Source organism: Linderina pennispora (genome assembly GCF_002104995.1).
Source record: "Linderina pennispora strain ATCC 12442 chromosome Unknown DL89scaffold_5, whole genome shotgun sequence".
NCBI classification, from domain to species: Eukaryota; Fungi; Kickxellomycota; class Kickxellomycetes; order Kickxellales; family Kickxellaceae; genus Linderina; species Linderina pennispora.
Genome location: NW_024468253.1, coordinates 1,170,997 through 1,191,371, shown reverse-complemented (window position 1 = coordinate 1,191,371; position 20,375 = coordinate 1,170,997). Strand labels below are relative to the sequence as shown.

The following is a 20,375-nucleotide window of genomic DNA, read 5'->3' as shown; positions in this document are numbered from 1 at the left end:
CAGGGATGACGAGAGCATCGACCACAGGATCACATAGGGACGTGCAGGCCGAGTTTGAGCGCCTGAAGACCCAGCTCAACCGGTCCAAGGAGTAACAAAAAGGGCACTGTTTCTAGTTGAACAAAAATACTACAATTCCTGCAAGTTTTGCTTGGCAAACCTTAGCTGCTTTCTGGACAGGTTGCTGTTGCAGAGCAGGAGCTGGGCTGGGTGGTCTGGCGACAGATCCGACAGGTGATTCAGGCACACCGCCTTGTACACCTGCATGTGCGACGGCTTCTTGCCAAACACAAAGCTGTGCGAGCACAGATGCGTGCTCATCCAGCACTCCCACACGCCGTCTATAGCGCGGTCGCGCTCGCATGGATCTGTTGCCGAAAAGTGCGCCAAGAGCCTTGCCAGGCACTTCCACGCAAACTTGTCCTGGCTGTTGCCCACATCAATAGCATCAACGACCACCCGGATCATCCTCTTGAGAACGTCCTGGTCGATATCCTCAGGCTTGTGCAGGGCCTCTTTGATGATCCCACTGAATCTGTCCGCCGACAGAGCAAACGGATCTGCCTGGATGTAGTCCAGCGCGCTCTCCAAGCCCACCTGGCCCATTTGCATCGCCGCCCGGCGCGCCAGCAAGCTCTGGTCATCCTCCAGCCACTTTGCCACAAACGCCTCGGCATCCTCCTGCCTGCCCAGCGCCACTAGTACCTGGACATACGCCGGCTTGACGAAATCGCAGTCAGGGTCGATCTGCAGCGCCCTGAACAAATGTGACTCGGCGTCCATCAGCGTGAACCTCGTGCTGGTCCACACATCCTCCTTGGCCAGCGGCAGGCAGCCCTGGATTCGCTCCAGATCGCCCTTCACCTTGGTCCGCAGCTGCAGCTCGTCCTCGCGCAGGCTCACGGTCAGAAGCCCATACAATGCATGGGCCATGGCGCTGCCGCTGCCGGCCTCCTGCACAAACACAGTCATAATATCGTATGCCCGCCGCATCGACCCGAGCTCGAGAATCTCGAGGAATATGCGCTCAAACATGCATAGCTGTGGCCATTGCGTGTGCGTGACGGTATGCATCAGGTCGAGGTACGGCGCCAGGGACCGTGCTGGCTGCTGCTGCCGGAGCGTGTCCAGGAAGGGCTGCCAGATTCGCTGCAAGGGCGCGCGTGCTCCGTTGATGGTGGACAGAAGCAGTCGGCTGGCGGTGTCGTAGGAGCCGCGCTTCGTGTGCGTGTGTATCAAGTGCACAGTGGTGTTGCGGAACTGGTTCAGCGCCTTGTAGGTCACGCTGTGCCTTGGGATGCGCGTGTTTCGTACCGCCCGGCCCATGGCTTTTTTTGTCTTGCTGAATAAATGTAATGGAAAAATGAAATGAGTTGGCTTTAGCTTGGTGGCTGCGGAATTGCACCACCTGCCCAGCCATGCCCTTTGGGGTCTTATGGCTTGAGATCCGACACGTTGGTGATCCGCCCATCCACCATTGGCGACACAACCGCCCACTGCGCAATCAGCTCCTCGGACGCATATGACCTGGTGTCTTTGCGGTTAATCGGCACGCCGGGCAGCAGACCATCGAGATCGTCGTTCCTCGGCACCCGCTCGTCGTCGGGACATGGCAGCGGCACGCGGCTCGTGTCCTCATGGCCAAACAACGCTGTGCGCGCCACCCTTAGCGGCTGCTGGTCGCTAGGCAGCCGCTCGGCACTGGACAGCAGCGCCTTGACGACATTAGTGCGGCGGTGCGTGAGCAGCTGTGCTTTGGCAGCCAGCCGGTCGTGGTATTTCTGCACGATCTCGGCAATAGTGCCGGCCAGCCCCTGCTTGGACTGCTCTCTTGCCAGAGCCCGGAGGTTATCCGCGTGCTTGATAATCAGGCGCTTCCACTCGGACTGCTTGGCCGGCTGCTCCTCCTGCTCGGGCTGCAGGCTCTTGTGGCGCGCAATCGAGCAGCTCTGCGCATGGCCGTGCAGCTTGAATTTGAGCGCATTGGTGACGGCCAGGCCGTGGAAGAACCGGCGGTAGAGGTTGGAGAAGGAGATTCCGTTTTCTTCGTCCAGCAGAAGCTCGCCCTCGTTCAGTGCCTCGTAGCCGTCGTGTCCCTGGTACATGTAGTCGCGCGTAGCCACAATATACTCGGCCGACATATCCAAGAGCTCGTCTTCTTCGCCGCCGCACTCGGAATCCACGTCTGTGTCGGACTCCCACGCGTCGCTGCTGCGCCTGGATTGCGACGTGGCCGAGTCCTCGCGCGACAGGGCGCTGTTCTTGATGGCCACGCGGTGCAGCGGCGGCACATCCTTTGTGCGTCTCTCCAGCTGCTCGGCCTTCTCCTGGTCCCTCGCAATCCCCAGCTTTCCGGCCCTCGCCGCAGCCTTGGCCGACGCCGTGATCATAATCGACACCACGCGGTCGCCGGGCGCCCTCCTCGGGTCGAACTGGAACCGGAGCCCGCTGACCTGCGGAAACCGGCCCTCCTGCGCCGGCCACTTGCTGACGCCGTTCTCTAACGCCCGTCTGATCTGGTCGCCGGTCAGCCTGACCACCACCACCGGGTCGTCGAACGGGAAGATCTCCATGATATCGCGCAGCTTGACCTCCCCGGTCTCGTACACTTTGTCGGAGCGGATCGCCCCGCCGCACAAAAACCCAATCTGCACACCAATGGTCTCGGCGTAGCACAGCCGCATCAGGTCGGCCGAAAGGCTGCCGATGTTGCTTTCCTGCGTGCGGCAGACGGTCGAGCGGGCATCCCAGGTTGTGGTCGTGAACCCAACCACCTTGTCCATGGCCTTGCTGAGGTGCGCCTCGATCTTGTCTACCATTTCGCTGATCTCCTTCTCCTCCTCGATCTGCCTTGTGACGCGGTGGCGCACGACGTCGACCTTGCTCACTGCGCCCGGCCTTGCCAGCGTCAGCGTGATTTCGCTCAGGTCGCGGAAATCCGTGCCGCTCTTGATCACCCGCCTGCCTGCCTCGCCCTCGGCCAGCTGGCTGCGCTCCTTCTGCCAGCTGGCAAGCATCTGCACGTCATCACTGTCCTCCGGCACCAGGTCCTTGCTTGGGTCCTGGAACGAGTCAATCCCCGAGCCCAGATAGTAAAAGTGGTCGTGGCCGGACAGCACCAGATCAACAACATCCTTGCAGGCATCCGCCAGCTTGATATCGTTCGGCAGCCGCATATGCGACAGACAGATGACCAGATCGCACGCCATCTCCGGGTCGCTCTTATCACGCAGCTTCTCGGCCATCGTCCGTGCCTCGGCAATGAAATCGTGGTACTGGAACGTCGGCGGCAGACACGGCAGGGTATCAAGCCATTCCTTCTCGACAATGCCAATGATTCCTACCCGCATTCCGCCTACCTCTTTGACCAGGTGCGTCACGCTGCCCGTGGCCGCCGGCCCGCCTGTGTCCTTGTCGGTCAGGTTGCTGATCACCCAGGGGAAGTTGTTGCGCCGGACCAGGCCCTCCAGGACCTCGATGCCCTGGTCGAACTCGTGGTTGCCAAAGGCTGCCGCGTCGATCTTCAGCTTGTTCAGTACAGGGAGCATGTGCTCGCCGCGGGAGATGCTGCTTTCGAGGCTGGGGAAGTACGCGTCGCCTGAAAATAGCGTTAGCGTTGGCGTGTCGCTTTGCTGGAGCGTGTGCATCAGGTGGCCGAACCGCGCTGCGCCGCCAACCGGCTCCTTGGCGCTGGCCGCCACATGATAGACGTCATTGAAGTGTAGAATACGCAGAGTGTCGCTGGCCATGAGGGGAGTTGTTTGCTGTCAATGTATAAAGGAGGAGAAAGGGTGATTGGAGAGAGAGGGAAAGATAAAGCAAAAGATGCATTCTGTCCTTCCCAATACGTGCAACCAGCGCAATTCATTCGGTGGTCTCAAGAAGCACAAGCACTACACGTGCGGATTTTAAAAAATGAAAAGCGCTATTCAGAAGTACGGCCCTACTCCTGAACCCCCCGCAGTCTCCGAACTCGCCTCCACCGAGGAGTGCTGCTGGCTGAAGGGGATGAACACGCACTGGTCGCGTGAACCAACCGCGAACTCGACTGCAGAATCAATGGACACAGTCATGCCGGCAGGACGCTCAATCGCGACCGTGTTGTTGTTGTCGACAAATGTTCCAGCACGGCTGTTGAGTGGCGAAACGAGTATAGACGTGCTGGAGTGCTGCTGAGGAGTGCTGGCTGCCCTTTTAATTCTACGGGCTTGTGCTGCAGTGCCGATAAAGCGCGCTTGGCCGTCTTTGGCATTGCTAGAAATAGAACTAATCTACTATATGGATTGAAAATCACAAAACATGTGGACTGGCTTCACGATTTCTAGAGTTAATCATGGTCGGCGATCTGGCTTGACAAGCATGTGGAGTAGGAAATAAAACAAAGTGGTGTAATGAATCCGCCGCACAGCTTTTTCCATCCAATATATGCACACTACATGCAAACCGGCGTACATTTAAACATGCACAATTTCAGTGTACACCATACATATCAAATGGCTATTCTTGTTTCAGCAGCATGTTTGTTCTAGACGCATTTCTCTTAGCTCTCTAGAGGACTCCCTTGGTGCTAGGAACGTCGTTCGATCCTGTGCGCGCGACAGCCTCGCGCAGCGCAACTGCCAGCGCCTTGAATGCCGACTCTGCGCCGGTGGTGGTCGTTAAAGCCCTTCAGCACATCGACGTGCAGAGTAATTCCAGCAGCCGTGGCGAACGACTCCAAGACATGCGGGATCATCTCGCACGACAGCGTGCCAATCATCTCGCGCTTCAGCCCCAAGTCAATCGATGCGTGCGGCCGGCCCGAAATGTCAACCACGGCGCGCGAAAGCGCTTCGTCCAGCGGGCAGTACGCATGTCCAAACCGCCGAATGCCGCGCGGCTCGCCCAGCGCCTGTTTGAATGCCATTCCAAGGGCGATGGCCGTGTCCTCGGCTGTGTGGTGGTCGTCAATGTGCAGGTCGCCGGTGCACTTTAGCGTCAGCGACCATTTGCTGTGCTTCGCCAGCGCATGGTACATGTGGTCCAGGAAGCCGATGCCTGTGTCGATGTTGATGACCTGCTCGGCTGCCGAGTCCAGCGACCCGATCTCCAGTGTGATGTGGATGTCGGTCTCATTGGTCTTGCGAGACACAGTGGCGGTGCGTTCCTGTGACATGGTTCCGAAAGTAGAAAAGTCGTGCGCGAGATAGTTGAAGAAAAAAGGCGGTCCAGCCTGGGTTTCAGCTTTTTCTCGCTACTGGTTTATCTCAAGACCGATCCACATGTTGTGAGTCATGTCCTCTGCTAGCCTGGCAGGCCGTGTTGATGAGCTGTCGTTCTCCGGAGTGCGCCACAGCCAAGAGTAAACAGTGGGTTAATCGCGGCAGCCGCTTATTTAATTTTATTTAATGTACGTGTTTTGTGCTAATCTGCTCTCATCCTAGACACGGCCAGAGCTGCCCAGGTAGTATGCAGCTGGGCGCGGCGCCTGCGTCTTCCACCGCTCCATGCCAGCACGCAGCGTCGCGCGGTCTTCGGCAGTCAGCCGGCGGTCATCGTCGGACCGAATGCAGCTTCCGATCATCATGAAAAACCCGAACGAGGCTCCTGATCCCAGGGCATACTGGCCGATCGTGCCCAGGTATCCGCGCGGTCCCGGGCCGACCTTCATGGTCGTGTAGAATCCGATAAGGCAGCCAAGGCAGGCTCCGACTGATCCACCCATGAGCAGGCCCATCTTGGCCTTGTCCCACAGCGACGGCTCGTAGTGCGACATTGTTGTATTACGTCTGGCTCGGTTTATCTGCTTAGCAAAAGAAAGAGAGATGAAGGCAAGGAACCCAGTGAACCCGGAGGTTAGGCAAGTAAAAGCAAGTGTCCTGAAGCTGAAGGGAGAAGAAACGCAAAATGCAAAAGGTAGTGGTGGCGCGATAACCACATGGACCTGGGGAAACTCAGCTTAGTGTCATATCCGAAAGATCAACTGATCTGATCTGTGGATGGAGATCAGAGCCGCTAAGACAGTGTTGTATAGAAGATCCCAGTATCAGCTTCACGGAACCATCAGCGCTGATATTTTATTGCCAGCTGGCTTTACAGAATCTAGCAGGAATTTCTCACCAAGTATAGCTGGTAACCGGCTCATCAGAGAGTTTAAGGCGTGCTCCATCGCTGCTTGGTATACCAGTTTCGCAGCCTCTCTATATCTGAGCAGCAATGAGGCTTGAGAAGGGATGTCAGGAAACACTCGTGGTTTTACACTTCTTTCTACTCTCTTCGGGTTTGAAATGCTACATCCCATCTTATCCTTCAGAAACACATAGTGTGTATATGCGCCTTCTCTTTCCGCAGCGAAACTAGATTTATGCGACCTGTGTAAACACTTGAGGCTAAGTATTGTGGATGGTGGGGTAGGATTAGGGAAACTCCAATGAGGAATGGCTTGTGCATGATACGTGTGGCTTCTCAGCAGTTGTCACCCGAGGCTGCATTTCTCTTCCACTTTACCTCGCAAACACCCATTTCTCCAATGGCGCACTGGGCTACACTGAAACCATACATTCTTAGGCGAATTGCCGCCATATATGATACCACTTTCTGGCTGGATACTCCTGATGATGTCGATATTTATAATTCATTCCTCCAGCTAAACCGAGTTTGCTAGCGCTGGAGAGACGCTATAAAAGAGAGCCTCCATACTACCGCGATTATCTTGTACTGCGAGCCAACTGCTGACCAGCTACGTCTGTATGGCAACGCCTCTGGTTCCAATCAGCTCGCATCCAGAGGCATGCATCTCACAGTCTCATCACCATATCCTATTCTATGGAGAACCAACATTCCGCATATTGTGAGATCAAAGAATAGTCACTACACTCAAAGGCTGGTTATCTCATCTCGAGGCTGTACCATCGATTATTCGTCTCTTGGAGATATCCTTGGGGTTTTTGGATTTAGCACCGTCGAGTGGCTTAGATTGGAGAAAATATGTTTTATTGAGGATCCGCAGGCGGCAAAACAGGATTCAGATACCGAACCTCCTATAACTGACGATATCAGAGAACGACCGTTACAACCCTCACAGTATTTCGTAACTCACATTCCTCATGGGAAGCATTTGTGTCGTAGTGTATCTATGTATCCTGTGAAGAATCCGCCAGTATTTCCGCTTGGTTATATGCTAAACTTTTACTTGCCTCGGCTACAAACAAGAATTGAATCGAATTTTATACTTTCAGAACTGGACAGCACATGTTTCTCTTCATACATCGCTAGGTTGGTTCTGCACATCAACAGCAAGAGTGCCGAGGGTTTCCCTAAGATATTCGCACCTTCACTTGAAATTTTAGCACTATTTTATTCCGATATCGCACATTCATGGCATATCTTTAGAGGCAGTCTGCCTGGATCGGTTATCTTTGAAAATCTCACAGAGCTTGCAATCTATCATTACCCAAAGATAATTGGATCCTCAGAAGAGTCACGTACATATTTCTCGCCTATATTATTTCCAAAGTTAAAGGAGTTACGTTTAGATTACTATCCATTCAATGATCCCAACGCCCTCACTTTATTCAAAGACGCACCAATACAGACTGCGACTATCTCTGATATGGTTTGATAGATTCCAACTTCTCTTTTTTTTTTTTTTTTTTTTTTTTTTTTTTTTTTTTTAATCTCTGCAATATCTACCTTCAGAAATGTTCCGGTTCTAGCTGTTGTCATCTTAGGCCGGAAGGACAATGCGCATAGCGAAGCTGCAGGGTCTATTGCAAAGGATCTTTTCAGCAAACCATTTTCTACTTTCACTGCCGAGTTACATATTCAGAAAAGTTTACCAGTTGCACTCCCCGATACGATTCTGTGGACGAAATTAGAAAAGCTGTATCCTCGGTTCCCTGTTTATTTTTCTGATCTCATCCACATTCTCCCTCAACTTCCTCGTCTGCGCTGGCTCATTGTTGGAGCCATATACTACACTGGACATTGTATAGAGAATACCGAATCAGTGCAAATCTGGAATAGCATCCTTACTCAGCTCATTCTTTTCTCAAGCACCGGGGTTATACCAACAATTCCATCTCTTGACGCAATGTGCAATTTGGTGTCTGGATTACCATCTCTTCTCAAACTGGCTGTCCCAGAGGATATGCTGACTTCTGCAATAGATGCACTATCTACACACGCTATTTCTCGGGAATCGAACGAAGGGGTGCTTCAAGTTGTTGGATACCGTCAAAAAAGAGGCATGATTTTATCATGACTTTGGAATCCCTTACACCAACCCTCGAGACGACTGCATTTTCAAATATATCTGAGCAAGGTGAGGGCATCAATACATTCTTTATCATACACTCATAACCTCTATATGATATTGCGTATTTCGCTGTTTATTTTTCGTCTACCATTGCTGCACCTCTGAAGACATCAGAGCTAACAAGAATATGTTTGTCGACCAGACCGATGTCAACGACAAACCTTCAACAGTACAACCGATGGCTACTCCATGTGAGAGTTTAGAATGTGCTCTGTTGACATTCGGGTCCGGAGTCCCCTGCGCCACCATAGACAAGACCGAAACGCATACGTACAAAGGCCCAGATAGACGACTAGCTTTCCTTCTTCCCTCAGTCAATTTTTGAGAAGTCATTATTTTCCATATATTCTATAACCACTCATTCCCCAGGTTAACATGCTCTATCGCTGCCTGGTATCCCAGTTTCACTACAGCACTATATCTGAGTGGTAAGAGGTTTTAAGAAGGACACCATGCAGCAGTCGATGTCTCATTTCCTGTTCTCTTCATAGTATTTTGATAATCCATATGTCACTTTAACGCCAAGGTATTCAGCGATTGGTATGCCACAATCCTGGATCAGAAAATGCTCCAGCTGATATCCAAAGCTGGCATCATGGGCTAGAGAATCACGCTTGACTATTGCAGGCATGCATGGGACAGTCTTGGCCTGAAGCTGTTTGTAAAGGTGGCCGTTAATACTGAGGAGAGAAGAGAAAAGATCCACAACGCGGCTGTGTCAGTATGTTTAAGTACTTGGCTGCTCCTGCCAGCGGTGATATGGCTAAGCATACAGTGTGCCTTTTGTTTTTCCGCTTGTGAGGCGGATTGATCGCTGCAACGGCATATCCACTGTAGGGCCTGCTACCATGCTAGCAAAGACGGCCGCATCAGGCGTGAAACAATACTAACTCTTGTTGTCTGTAGGCGCCTCGGCATACCGCTTGTCTATATGGATCTACTCGGAATTGGCCATTTACTGTGCCTTTCGGATTCTAGAGCTGGTAGAGTAAAAGGGCTGGCATGGCCGTATTTCGGCTGCACCTTGCTTTCATGCCCAGCACGCTTTCTTCCACAAGCCAAGTGGCAATTTTTGGATGCAATATGGATGCATATAGTGGTGCTGTTCTGGTTAGCGAGAGGAAAAAGGGTACCAGGTGTCAAACAGCGACAGATTCGTCAATTCGCACAAAACGTGTGCACTGTCTCCCTCTTTTCCTCCCCTGTAGAATTCTTTCCAAGCCTCTGTTTAGCTTTTCACTGCTTGTCCCCCATCGATGTCGCAGAATAGAATAATGATGGGGGCATCCGGCCTAGCCCGTGCAAGTACAACTGAATCGCAAACTGCACAGGGGCGGCGTTAGTAGCAGTGGTCGAGTGAGGGGCGCCTTGGCAGAAATGTAGAATGCGCCGCCCTCTCCGCCGTTTCCACACTTCTCTTCTGCGCTCTTCATCTTTGCTTTTTATGTTCACTCTGTATTTACCCCTTTACTAAGCAAACACTATACTGTGAACGCATTATTATCATTTCCTGTTCTGGATACCTTGCTCGCTCTTACCAGCCACCACTATACATACAAGATCCACACATACTGTCTACCATGTCGCAACAGAATGTATTACAGGCAAATATCGCTAGCGCATCTACCGGCACTGGTAGCAGCACCATGGTAGGGGCTGCCCCATCAAGCAGCAGAAGCAGCATGAGCAGCAGTGCCAGCAAGCAGCAGCAGCAGCAGCAGCCGCAGCGGGCTCAGCTAAACCACGAAACATGCTCGCTATGTGGCGCGCAGTTTCGGAATCGCGACCAGCTCTGGGATCATCTCATGGACTGCAATTACCTGGCAGACTGGAAAGGGATCATATGACACGAGGAATCCTTAGGGAGCACTAGCCAAGACCTGTAATTATCTCTATTTCTCAACTCCAGTGGTCCAATACATTTGCTGGAAAATAGCTGGAAATCTCCTTGCGACCGGATGCTCCTCATCGGGAGAGGGAAGCTGGGGGCGATGTAGGGCTGGAGCGCCGATAATGCACCAAAGGCATGCCCAGGGACAGGCGTTTATAATGTTCGTGTCAAGTGGGGCCCCACATGCATGATCCGAAAACGCGAAAAAAACGGCAGTGAAAATGTGTGAAGCGTCTTCTCCGAATACGCGACGATATTCTCTTCTTTTTTTATTATGCACTAGTGCATTCATTTCAATTTGCTCTCGTTTTATTTTTCTCCACCGCCATTTCTCTTATTAATCACCAAACCGCCATTCTACGACACGAGGACTAGTCGGAACGAGCAAGGACAAAAGCAGCGAACTTTCCTCTCCTAAACCCTTTCGCAGCGCCGTTTTCTTTACATATTTTCTGCGTTGGTCTTGTCCATGAGCTTATAATGAATAGCCTCGAGACCAACGTTACAACACTGGTAAGTAAAAACTATCTGGTGCCGACAGAGAACTTGCACGAGCGTTGATTCGGCCTGGCTGGGAGAAATTCTCTCCCCCTGCCCTGTGAATGACGCTCCACTCCTCTTGCTGAAGGAGTGTCTTGAGATATCCAAAACGAAAGCCTCCCTTGCCTAACTAGTATTCTCCGAACTAGGCCGCCACAACGCGGACGATAAAGTGGTTTAAGTATGAGTGCAGCTACAGCGCAACAGACGCATCGGGGAGCCCGGTGGTAGTGGCAACATGTCACCAGCTGCTTGACGCAAGGATACCGTGCATATGGCGGCCGGCGCGCCGAGACGGGTCGGCCGACATCGCCCTCTACAAGACGATTGAGACCATTGCCCATTGCACGCACGGCGGCGGATCATCCCAGCCCCAAGGTGCCATCGACGTTGCCGACCAGTGGGAAGTCTGGGTGTTCCATGCCGCCATGCCCGAAGAGCAGGCCAGCAGAATTGGTGGATCTGCCGGCAGAGTTCCAGGTTGCCATGTCTGGAGATATTGCATGGGCATCTGCCGGAGATAATGGCAGCCCTGATGAAATGACGGCAGATAATCAGGGCGCTGGTTCGTCGGGCGAAGAGCACAGCCTGTTGCACCAGGCACTGGCCAACCTAATGGACCGCGCGCTGCTACCGTTGTCGGTTGTAAGGTTTGGCATGGATCAGTGGGTGGCGCTGGACGATTCGCCGTTGCTGGCACGTCTTGGATCAGACGACAAGCGCGATTCAGTGCTAGCAGCCGAGGATATGGATTGCTTCAGCCTGCCACCCACACCACCGTACTCTAGCGACGCAAATTTCTCTGTGGAGGCGGCCGAGTTTCTCAATGAGAGTGCCAAGCACACGAATGGGAGACAGGCTGTAGTCACAGGCCACCTCTGCAGGCGGTGCGCAAGGCAGGTCGCGCATAGTTGCGTTGCAGATCACGACAGGCCATTTCGACGAACGGCTTGCTAGTGCAGACGAGCATGGAGGCAGTCGACAACATCGGGTATATTGGCAACACGCAGGATCTCTTGGATTCGCAAGGGCATCGACTTGGAACCGTGCGATTCACGAGATCCTGATGGGCTTTCGCTGATCGCTCACGTCCGGCTTGCACCATACGGAATCCCGGCTCAGATCGTTTCGGTTCCAGAGACACATATGGGCGACAATGAGGACCAGGTAATTAGGTCATGGTCGCGGGCATTTGGATACCCAAAATCTCTTTTGGCAGTCCGTGGTGCAGACTCGGCATTGGTATATGTCACGCTAGCGACAGGTGAGCAGCCGACGCTCTATCCACGGCGACTGGTTTTCCTGGACAACGACCGCAAAGCACAGGCTGTCAGCGAATCGGAAAATGTGAATGGGCTAGACAATACCGGGATGGCCAGCACGAGGAGTCACGCTGACGATGCAGTAGACAACCCGCCTGCCCCACCAAACCCCATGGAGCTGAACGACGCACGCAGCGAGCCCGAGGAAGGTGAGGAGCGCGAGGACGGCGAAGACGAGGACGGCGAGATTGCCGACCCAGTGGAGCCCGCATATGACGAGCGTGTATCGGTCATGGATGCCGAATTCGACGCGATTATCTCGCAGTTGCGCAAAGAAAACACGCAATCTGTTGAGCAGTCACTGGCAACCATCAAGGATACAATGGTCGGGTTCCAGGAAGAGCTGCGGGTCGAGGAGGAGGAGGAGCGCAAACGCAAGGAAAAGGAGCGGCTCGAGACCCTGGCTGCGCAGCGGGCGGCCAATGCTGCAGCGCAGGCGGCCAAGCGCGCCAACTCTGCGTCCAAGCACGATGCTGCGGGCCCGTCAGGCGCCCGCAAGCGCCAGCGCAGCAAGAGCCGTGACGAGGGGTCCAAGAAGAGCCGCAAGAAGAATGAGCCGGCGGTCGCTCTGCCAGCCAAAACTACCAGTTCGGTGAATCCGCCGGCTCCAGTAGCCGCCCCTGCACCGCCAGTGGACCAGGTGCCAAAGCCCGAGGTTGTGGCCAATGGCGCCGTAGGCGATATCAACACTGCTGACGGCGGCAGCAGCAGCGCTGATGGTCTTTTTGGAAGCCTTGGCGATGACATGGGACTCGACCTCGACATGGGCATGGGCATGAGCGGTATGGGTGAGATTGGTGGCATGGGCGGCATGGGCATAGATATGGACATGGGCATGGACAGCATGTCGAACGGTATGTTTGGTGTCACTGACGACGACTTTAGCTTCTTTGACACGGTGCCCGCCAACCAACCGTCTGGCATCGCGGCATCCTCGCCGCCTGCTCCGCAGCTGCCTGCCCAACCAGCAGCAGGCGCAGTGAAGACAGAGTTTGCGCCCACCAACTCATATCAGTCCGGCATAGACTTGGGGGCACTGAGTACCAGTGCGAGCAGCAGTGGCATTGATGGCGGATCATCGCTGGTGAGCGACAGTCTGGCCGGGCGAGATCTGGTAGACACGGCAATGGGCGACAGCATAGACGATCTGTTTGGTGGTGACGACGACGACGACGGCATGTTCGACTCGTTCTTTGGAAGCAGCAGCACGGCCACTGCAGCAGCTACTGCTGTTACTGCCACCACAGAGGTGCCCCCAGTGACTGCTAGCGAGGCCACAGTGAAGCTTGAAGCCGACACCACCGCACTCGTTTCGCAGCCCACCGACACGCCTGATCCACTGACCATCTCCTTGGTCTCCCCGCACGAGGGACTCCTCGCCGACAACATCTCAATGACTGGCGCGTCTTCCGGCACGGCGCCCGAATCCACCACGACTGCAGTGTCTGCAGCAGACCTCGCATCCCCAGGGTCATACAAGCTGACACCAGCCCCCAGCGCGGATATGCAGACGCCCGCACAGACGCCCCATGTGCCGTTTCCCAGCAAGAGTGCCGAGTCAGCCGATGAAACTGTATTGTCGCGGGTCAGCAACAGCGCTGTGGTGCAGGGCTATTCGACAATGCAGGCAACTGCGGGCATTCAGGCGCCTAGCCTGCAGGCGGCTCTACCGTCGAGCACTCAGGCAGCGGCACCCCTTGTACAGAAGCAAGGGACCACGCCTCTGCCATACAGTTCGATAGCGACGCCTTACGACGACATTGGCAGGCACGCGCAGTCATGGCTACAGGACCGGCCTACGCCGGCTCGGCTGGCTGGCGACATCAACGACATGCATCCGCAGGAGCTGGACCCACACAACATTAGGTTCACATCGATCATGGAAAAGTCGCTGAACCCAGTGTCGTGGATTAAGCGCATATCGGCACGGCGCATACACCACACAGGCAGAGCCAAGGGGCAAGAGCCAGGCGTTCCGCCGAGAAGGCATTCATCAGGCTACTGGCAAGCACCAGATTCTAGGCGCATCGACACCACTTAGCCTGCGCAGACTGCGTGGATGGCTGGTTGCGTACAAGGCAAAGTCGTCGTATGCGAAGGACTTTGTGCCGAAACACATATCGATGGTAGACTCGGCCTTCCTGCTGGCGCCGGCATAGCATCAGCTGACGCAGATGTGCTGGCTCCAAGCGCAGCAGCAACTGCTGACACGGTAGGCACTGCTGGCGACGGTCACCAGGCAGGTGAGGCTGGGAGCAGCGCAGCTCAGACAGCAATTCTGTCGGGAGCATGCGGGCCGCAGCAGGTACACAGCAAGGACGCTGATCGCGCAGACGGTGCAGGGGCTGGGCATGCTCGAGGCAATCACAACAGGCGAGAGCAACCACCATGACAAGAGCGAGGTTGCAGGCGACGATTGTCTGTTTGGTATAGTATCTGTGAGCGACAAGCGGCAAGGGTTCCGGTCGTTCACCAGCATCATCAACCCGCGACAGCTCACTGGCCCTGCATCGCGTATTGGCCAAGTGCTGGGGGCAAGGGATAGGCGAACTGGACCTCACTGTGAACGCGTCGATGCTGGGCCATCTCGGATTGCCACCTAAACAAAACCAAGGGATCAGCACCACAACAGTGACAGCCATCGACGGCTCCCGGGTTCCCTGGCTGCTGCTCCAGGCACGTGGGCTGCTGGAGCGCCTGCAGGCTCTGCCGTTCAAGACGCCAGTGCTCAGTTGGACGGCAGCCGCCAGCAGCGCGGCCCGGCTAGCGATGAGCCCGGCGGGCGTTGCGGACTGCACGTACTCGGTTAGCTTGCCGGTTGTGCGATCTCCGCATCACAGCTGCATAAGCGAGGCGATCGCCCGCCAATGCACTATTGCCAGGAGGCAGTCTGGGGACACGACTGGGCGGACTATTGCTAAGCCGGCCACATGCTGAAGTAGTCAGCAGCGAGGCGATCGACGGCAATACAAAATCCCAACTTCCCGAACCCAAATGCCGCAATTTGGAGGTTGCGTTGACAAACCAATGGAAGCAGGCGGTGCGCGAGCAGGCTGATTGGCCGGGCACGGTCGAGATGCTCGCAGACTGGGCAATCAGTGGTCCGATGCAGCAATGTTTAGATAGCGCGGACCGCCAGCAAGCTTCGGTCCCACACGCACCATCTAGTAACATAACGCCAGCGTGCGCAGGCGATGTCAGCACCGCATTGGTCCAGTTCTGGAACCCCAGCGAGGATCCGACATCGGGGGGCGAAAGCGGGCTGCTGACGCTCGGCAGGCTTTTAGCCCTGGACAGCGCCCCGGCGCCGCAAAGCGCGACGGCCAAGTACCGCGGGTTCGTGGTGAAAAAGCGCAAGGCGAGCGCGCAGCTAGACGGCGGCAGCAAGGGCTCGGTGGTGGTGCCCTCTGGCCCCGGCGTCATTGAGCCGCTGCTCGAGCCGCACGTCTTGGTGGGCGCGCATGCGCAGCAGGACATCGGTCTGCCAGCGACATCGCTCACAGCGCGCGACAGCGAGTCGCTGTATATCAGGCGGTGGCACTACGAGCACCGGCTCGCATCGTGTGCGCGGCACCAGGCGCGCGTGGCGGCAGGCGAAATCGAGGAGACCGAGGAAGGAGAGGAGCGCGAGGACGGCGAAGACGAGGCGTCGGTGGCCGATGATCAGCTCGAAAGCTCCGAGGACTGGACCGACCCGGATGCACATACAGCCGAGACCGAGGATGGGCTGCGACGCGCTTGCATTTCGACCCGGCCGCTGGCGCTGCGGTGGTGGGCGCAGATGCAGATACGCCCGGTGGGCGCATCAAAGGACGTGCGCTGGTGTGCGTTTGTCCCGCCAGCCGACGCAGCAAGCGACGCCAGTGGCTGGTGTGCCACAAGCAAGGCGGCGGTGGACGGGTTCCTGGGCGACGTCGATACGGCATACCATGGCATGCATCTGGGAACCCACAGCCCGCTCGACCTGGCCGGCATCCTCGATGGGGTGTTCACGCAGCTGACGGAAGACAACAGCTCCATGGGCCACGCAGATCTGGCGCCGACCCAGTGGGCAGCGCGGCTCCGCTACGAGGCCATGCGGCTCGGGCGCTGTGCTGCACATAGCTGGTACACTACCTGCCAGCACCGCACACAGCGCACTGTAGCTCAAAAGGCAGCACCCGCGCCGTCGCTGGTTATCTACATGCTGGTGCCGTTTGCCCAGCAGCCCGAGTCATGGGTGGCCATGGCTGGCTGCGCGCAGCTGGCGGTCAGCGAGTTTGGCCGCTCCCTCAGCAGTCTGATTGCTCGCACGACAGCGCGCGGCGTCCTGACATCCACGTCAATGGCCAGCGGACCAAGTGCCATGGCCCACACTGGCTGTGTATCCACTGCCTCTCGACCAAATCACCGAATGGCACATGGCGGGACGCGACCCGCGGGTACCTAGCGTCAGCGACATGGCCTTGGCAATCTACAATAAGCTGCCGGAGCCCCTGGCATTGGCTGCAGTGGCGCCCACTGCATCTCCCTCAATGGCCTCGCCGCCCATGCCCGCAGTACTCAGCCGGCGGAGCAGCACATCGGGGGCGACTTCCGGGCACATGCTCATTCGACACGCGGGGTTCTTTGAATACTCTGCCTCTGACAAGCCAACAATGCCCCGCGGGTTTGCCCACCAGGCGGCGATTGTGTCGTCAGCAAGTTCCTTCCCTGCCGCCGACAGCGCCATTGTGCCTGCATCTATTCCCGTCGCCCTAGCCATGCAGCGCAGCGACATTTCGGCCGAGGACTCGCACGCACTGCCGAAGAGCCAAAGTGCGCTGTCGAGCCTCTACCCGCAGCTGCCCTCGGAGAGTCCCCTGGGTGCCCGCCCCGTGAGCAGCTCCAGCGAAGCTGCCAATGAACTGCCCGAGGTGCGTGTGCGCTTTGGCGGCTGCACAATAGCGGCAGGTGACTGTCTTGTTGCGCATCCGTTGCGGCCCAGCGACACAATGACGACTCTTGCACTGCGCCTACACGCATGCCGGCGAATGGGTGGCCGTGTGCTGGTGCGATGAGCGCGGCGAGTACGTCGACCACGCCGTGTTTGCCAATCCTTCGCCCACCGTGTCTTCTGACGTGCAGCACAGGATCTGGGACGGCTGCCTTAGGTTCCGCCGCTTGTTTGGCGGCCAGCTGCGCGTGGTCCTCTGCGAATGGCGTGGCATGTCTTTTGGCCAGGCATCCTCCTGGCGCTCCTTCCTGGCTTCCAACGCCCAGCCATTGGTTCCATCCGTGCATCTGGTGAGCGCTGGCGTGAATCCGCGCACCGGCCTGTGCCTGTTCTCGTCAGCCGAGACCGCTGAGCAGGATGCGGAGCCTATGTGCCAGTCGCTTGTGCTGCAGTCGCAGGCGTATGTGGAATTTAATGCACAGAATGACCTGCTGCATAGGCCGCGTGCTTTGCTGCCGACGGCTTACATGATCATGCACCAGCGGCCTGCGCATCTGCCTCTGCACTGTCTGTGCATACAGGCGCTTGATGCAGATAATGACCTGCTGACTGTCCGCGCGATCGCGAAGCAGTTCCACCAACTGGCGGCCGTCCGCAGCCAGGGCGCTGCATATGCCCTGCCGCTGCACATTGATGCAGGTCAATGCTGTGCGCGACGCCCTGCAATTGGTCATCTAGTAGATATCCGATATTATCACGCTTGTTTTATTTGTGGCATATAAATGTCTGAAAGTCTCAATGTTTGATGGTGATTTTCTTAATAATGTTCGAAACGGAACAAGATAAAAAACGGGGTTAAGAACTATAGCACATCTGAGAGATAAAAAAAACTAAGAAAGAGGTGTGAATGAGGGGAGTAAGAAAGAAAGCAGGAAGAAAGAGGGATATAGAGCTGAGCTATTCTTTTTTGTGCTTGAACAAGTTGAGAGGGTAAGCAGGCGCAACACGATAGGAGAAGAAATAGATGAGGCGGAGGGGCTAGAGATAAGGTTAGGTTGTGTTTGCATATATTATTGTTCAGTCTTGGTCACCAGGCTCTCAAAGTACGTTGACGACGACGCTGCCGACACCCCCACGCTGGCATCCTTGGCCTCATCGGCCGGTGCCGGCGCCGAATTCAGCGGCGTATGCATCTGGTGGTGGTAGTCGATGCTCCCGCGCTTCATCCCAGGCGTCGCCTGGAACGACCCGCCGCCATACGGCGCATACCGACTGCCCTTCTTGTCTGTATAGCTGCTGGAGGGCGACACCGGCCCGCCCACCATTCCGGCCAGGTGCGTTGCGCTGGTCGACGTGCTCATCGCCGGCGGCGGCGACGACGGCATCCCGGCCAGCCTGCCCGAGTAGTTTATCCCCAGGCCCTGCGTCACCGGCCCGCTCACCGACGATGATGACGAGTGGTGGTGCTGCGGCTGCGGATGGTGCAGCTGCGTCCCGCTCACCACCTGCGACAATGACGCCGAGTACGTGTGCGACACCGCCGGCGGCCCTGTTGCTGTCACTGCCGCTGGCTGCGATGCCGCCGCCGGCTGCTCGTATGCGTCGGGCGCCCGCGCCGTCGGCGTCGCTGCCGCTGTGTACCCGGCTGTGTACCCGTCCTGTGTTGGCAGACCGGCTGCCGACGACGGCGAGTTCATCGGAATTGTCCCGTACAGGTACGAGTTTGGGTCCGGCTGGAATATGGGAAACAGCACGTCCACGATCTTGAACTGCTCTGCCAGGAACCGTGCCCGCTCAAACGGAATCCACACGCCCTTCAGGTGCATCGGCCCCACCTTCACCACGCGCCGCCCCTTCTCGTTCTTCAGAATTCCGTCGCGCTTGCCGCGCGACATGCCCACCACATTCAGCAACTTGGTTCCGTTGATCGTGTTGTCGTCTACAGATTTTTTTCCATGGATGGAAATATTAGATGGCACCTGTTTCATAGAATGAGGGAGGGACAAGAGGGGGAGCAAAGTGGGAAAATCCCGAAGCGAAACCGGCCAAAATAAAATTGCACATGGTTCATTTTGGGGTGACCGATGAGGGATGAGATATGCGCCCGGGATAAGGGGAGAGGTGCAGACCATGTTCCTGAATGGACCCGGCCTGGCAATTCTGGAAGCCAGGGCCAATTAGCTGCCGGGGGCCAAGTAGCTGCTAGGTGAGAGGCTCGTTAGAGCGTCCAACCGCCTCCTCAGAAGAAGGCGAACCAAACAGCACAATAACGGCCCTAGCTCCGTATTTTTTTAGGGACACCGCGTAAACATTTCAAATATTCTCACGTCACAGCAGCGAAAAAAAAAAGCACCGGGAGGACGGGGTAGGACAATATTTGTTATACCCGCCTCCCTCTTTTTTCCTCTTCCTTTGCTGCAGATACTGTTCCTTGAAAAGCAAGGAACAGAGAAAAAACAGTATCAACAAATAAACGCCATTCCACATCATATTAATCCTGCTACTTACCGTGGCGTCTCGCAACGCATATGCCGCGGCAATCGACCTGATACACAAGCGTCTGCTCGTCCTCCCACAGCGTGGTTGTGAGGCGCGCGCGCGGCGGGTAATACGCAGCGGCAGCTGCCATGGCCGACGGCGATGTTGCATACCCTTCATGGTACATCACCATCTGATGGCCTGTCGGCGAGTACTGCGGCTGGCCGTACATCTGCCCATACCACGACTGGGGCGAATGCTGCTGCGCAGCGGCCACTGCTACCGCCGTCGTCGTGTTGTGCGGCGACAACGGCGTTGCCGGCGCCGGCCCCCACTGCGTCTGCGACTGCATCAGGCTCGCCGCCATGTTCGTCGTCCCGTCCGCCAGCCCGTAGCTGCCCTGGATATGTCACCGCCGACTGCCCGTTGATGTCAATTGCCGGCAGGCTGTGGTGGTGCGGCGCTACCGAATTCTGGCTGTGATGGTGCTGCGAATGCTGGTGGTATGCGCCCGGCGGCGGCAGGAGCTGCCCGCCCGCGTGGTTCACCGGTGTCATCGCCCCGTAGCCGCGCGAGTAGTCTGTCGGCAGCGGCGCCCCGCCCGACGCTACTACTGTTGCTGCAGCCAGGGCCACATCCCGCGATGCTGCTGGCGGACCCAGAGACGGGTCATGCGCTGCGTCTAGAGACGTCGCGCCGGCTGTTCCGGTCGCCGCTGCTGCCTGGCCGTTGTTGTAAGGGGAGTGCAGCGTTGACATTATCTGTTTCCTGTATGTGAGCAAGTAATGTGAGGACTATGTAGTACCCCCACAAATAAGCTGGTCCTTTGCTGGCTGCGTCTCTGAAGAAAAAGAAGAGGGATGGGAGAGGAAGGAAAAGTGGAGAGAAAAGGAGCAAGAGATGGCAAGAGAGGGGAGAAGCGAATAATTGGGA

The 20,375-nt window shown here is 56.2% G+C and overlaps 12 protein-coding genes across 12 annotated transcripts; 5 read left to right on the top strand and 7 right to left on the bottom strand.

The window, feature by feature from the left end:
• Window positions 1-129: 129 nt before the first annotated feature.
• Window positions 130-1,392, bottom strand: DL89DRAFT_315704 (uncharacterized protein; the record flags this gene model as incomplete). Its single annotated transcript, XM_040891044.1, has 1 exon — window positions 130-1,392. Exon 1 carries the CDS (start codon window positions 1,324-1,326, stop codon window positions 130-132), a length of 1,197 nt encoding a protein of 398 aa, XP_040744509.1. The 5' UTR covers window positions 1,327-1,392.
• Window positions 1,393-1,994: 602 nt separating this feature from the next.
• Window positions 1,995-3,734, bottom strand: DL89DRAFT_208264 (Metallo-dependent phosphatase; the record flags this gene model as incomplete). Its single annotated transcript, XM_040884132.1, has 3 exons — window positions 1,995-2,195; window positions 2,400-2,961; window positions 3,070-3,734. Coding segments are annotated over 3 exons (1,428 nt in total), but the record flags the coding sequence as incomplete, so codon positions are not given.
• Window positions 3,735-4,282: 548 nt separating this feature from the next.
• DL89DRAFT_267035 (IGPD-domain-containing protein) lies at window positions 4,283-5,160 on the bottom strand. Its single transcript, XM_040887336.1, has 2 exons — window positions 4,640-5,160; window positions 4,283-4,602 (listed from the first exon to the last, which is right to left on the bottom strand). The coding sequence occupies exons 1-2, from the start codon at window positions 5,153-5,155 to the stop codon at window positions 4,549-4,551; spliced, it is 570 nt and encodes a 189-aa protein (XP_040744507.1). The 5' UTR covers window positions 5,156-5,160; the 3' UTR covers window positions 4,283-4,548.
• Window positions 5,161-5,419: 259 nt separating this feature from the next.
• Window positions 5,420-5,804, bottom strand: DL89DRAFT_283441 (uncharacterized protein; the record flags this gene model as incomplete). Its single annotated transcript, XM_040889737.1, has 1 exon — window positions 5,420-5,804. Exon 1 carries the CDS (start codon window positions 5,753-5,755, stop codon window positions 5,420-5,422), a length of 336 nt encoding a protein of 111 aa, XP_040744506.1. The 5' UTR covers window positions 5,756-5,804.
• A 676-nt stretch (window positions 5,805-6,480) lies between these two features.
• DL89DRAFT_267034 (uncharacterized protein) lies at window positions 6,481-8,605 on the top strand. Its single transcript, XM_040887335.1, has 2 exons — window positions 6,481-7,503; window positions 7,678-8,605. Exons 1-2 carry the CDS (start codon window positions 6,770-6,772, stop codon window positions 8,240-8,242), a joined length of 1,299 nt encoding a protein of 432 aa, XP_040744505.1. The 5' UTR covers window positions 6,481-6,769; the 3' UTR covers window positions 8,243-8,605.
• DL89DRAFT_143333 (uncharacterized protein) lies at window positions 8,312-8,772 on the bottom strand. Its single transcript, XM_040883466.1, has one exon. The coding sequence runs from the start codon at window positions 8,627-8,629 to the stop codon at window positions 8,381-8,383; it is 249 nt and encodes an 82-aa protein (XP_040744504.1). The 5' UTR covers window positions 8,630-8,772; the 3' UTR covers window positions 8,312-8,380.
• On the top strand, window positions 8,458-9,721 carry DL89DRAFT_143329 (uncharacterized protein). Its single transcript, XM_040883464.1, has 2 exons — window positions 8,458-8,724; window positions 9,203-9,721. The coding sequence occupies exons 1-2, from the start codon at window positions 8,672-8,674 to the stop codon at window positions 9,564-9,566; spliced, it is 417 nt and encodes a 138-aa protein (XP_040744503.1). The 5' UTR covers window positions 8,458-8,671; the 3' UTR covers window positions 9,567-9,721.
• On the top strand, window positions 9,722-10,231 carry DL89DRAFT_143330 (uncharacterized protein). Its single transcript, XM_040883465.1, has one exon. The coding sequence runs from the start codon at window positions 9,877-9,879 to the stop codon at window positions 10,141-10,143; it is 267 nt and encodes an 88-aa protein (XP_040744502.1). The 5' UTR covers window positions 9,722-9,876; the 3' UTR covers window positions 10,144-10,231.
• A 916-nt stretch (window positions 10,232-11,147) lies between these two features.
• On the top strand, window positions 11,148-14,090 carry DL89DRAFT_257092 (uncharacterized protein; the record flags this gene model as incomplete). The annotated part of the gene is given in 3 exon segments (XM_040885497.1): window positions 11,148-11,614; window positions 11,650-11,718; window positions 11,738-14,090. 3 exon segments carry the CDS (start codon window positions 11,148-11,150, stop codon window positions 14,088-14,090), a joined length of 2,889 nt encoding a protein of 962 aa, XP_040744501.1.
• Window positions 14,091-15,125: 1,035 nt separating this feature from the next.
• DL89DRAFT_257091 (uncharacterized protein) lies at window positions 15,126-17,746 on the top strand (the record flags this gene model as incomplete). Its single annotated transcript, XM_040885496.1, has 3 exons — window positions 15,126-16,470; window positions 16,541-16,944; window positions 17,090-17,746. The coding sequence occupies 3 exons, from the start codon at window positions 15,126-15,128 to the stop codon at window positions 17,744-17,746; spliced, it is 2,406 nt and encodes an 801-aa protein (XP_040744500.1).
• A 930-nt stretch (window positions 17,747-18,676) lies between these two features.
• On the bottom strand, window positions 18,677-19,563 carry DL89DRAFT_209211 (DNA-binding domain of Mlu1-box binding protein MBP1; the record flags this gene model as incomplete). Its single annotated transcript, XM_040884157.1, has 2 exons — window positions 18,677-18,903; window positions 19,473-19,563. Coding segments are annotated over 2 exons (318 nt in total), but the record flags the coding sequence as incomplete, so codon positions are not given.
• Window positions 19,564-19,618: 55 nt separating this feature from the next.
• Window positions 19,619-20,200, bottom strand: DL89DRAFT_257089 (uncharacterized protein; the record flags this gene model as incomplete). Its single annotated transcript, XM_040885495.1, has 1 exon — window positions 19,619-20,200. One exon carries the CDS (start codon window positions 20,198-20,200, stop codon window positions 19,619-19,621), a length of 582 nt encoding a protein of 193 aa, XP_040744498.1.
• Between the last annotated feature and the right edge of the window lie 175 nt (window positions 20,201-20,375).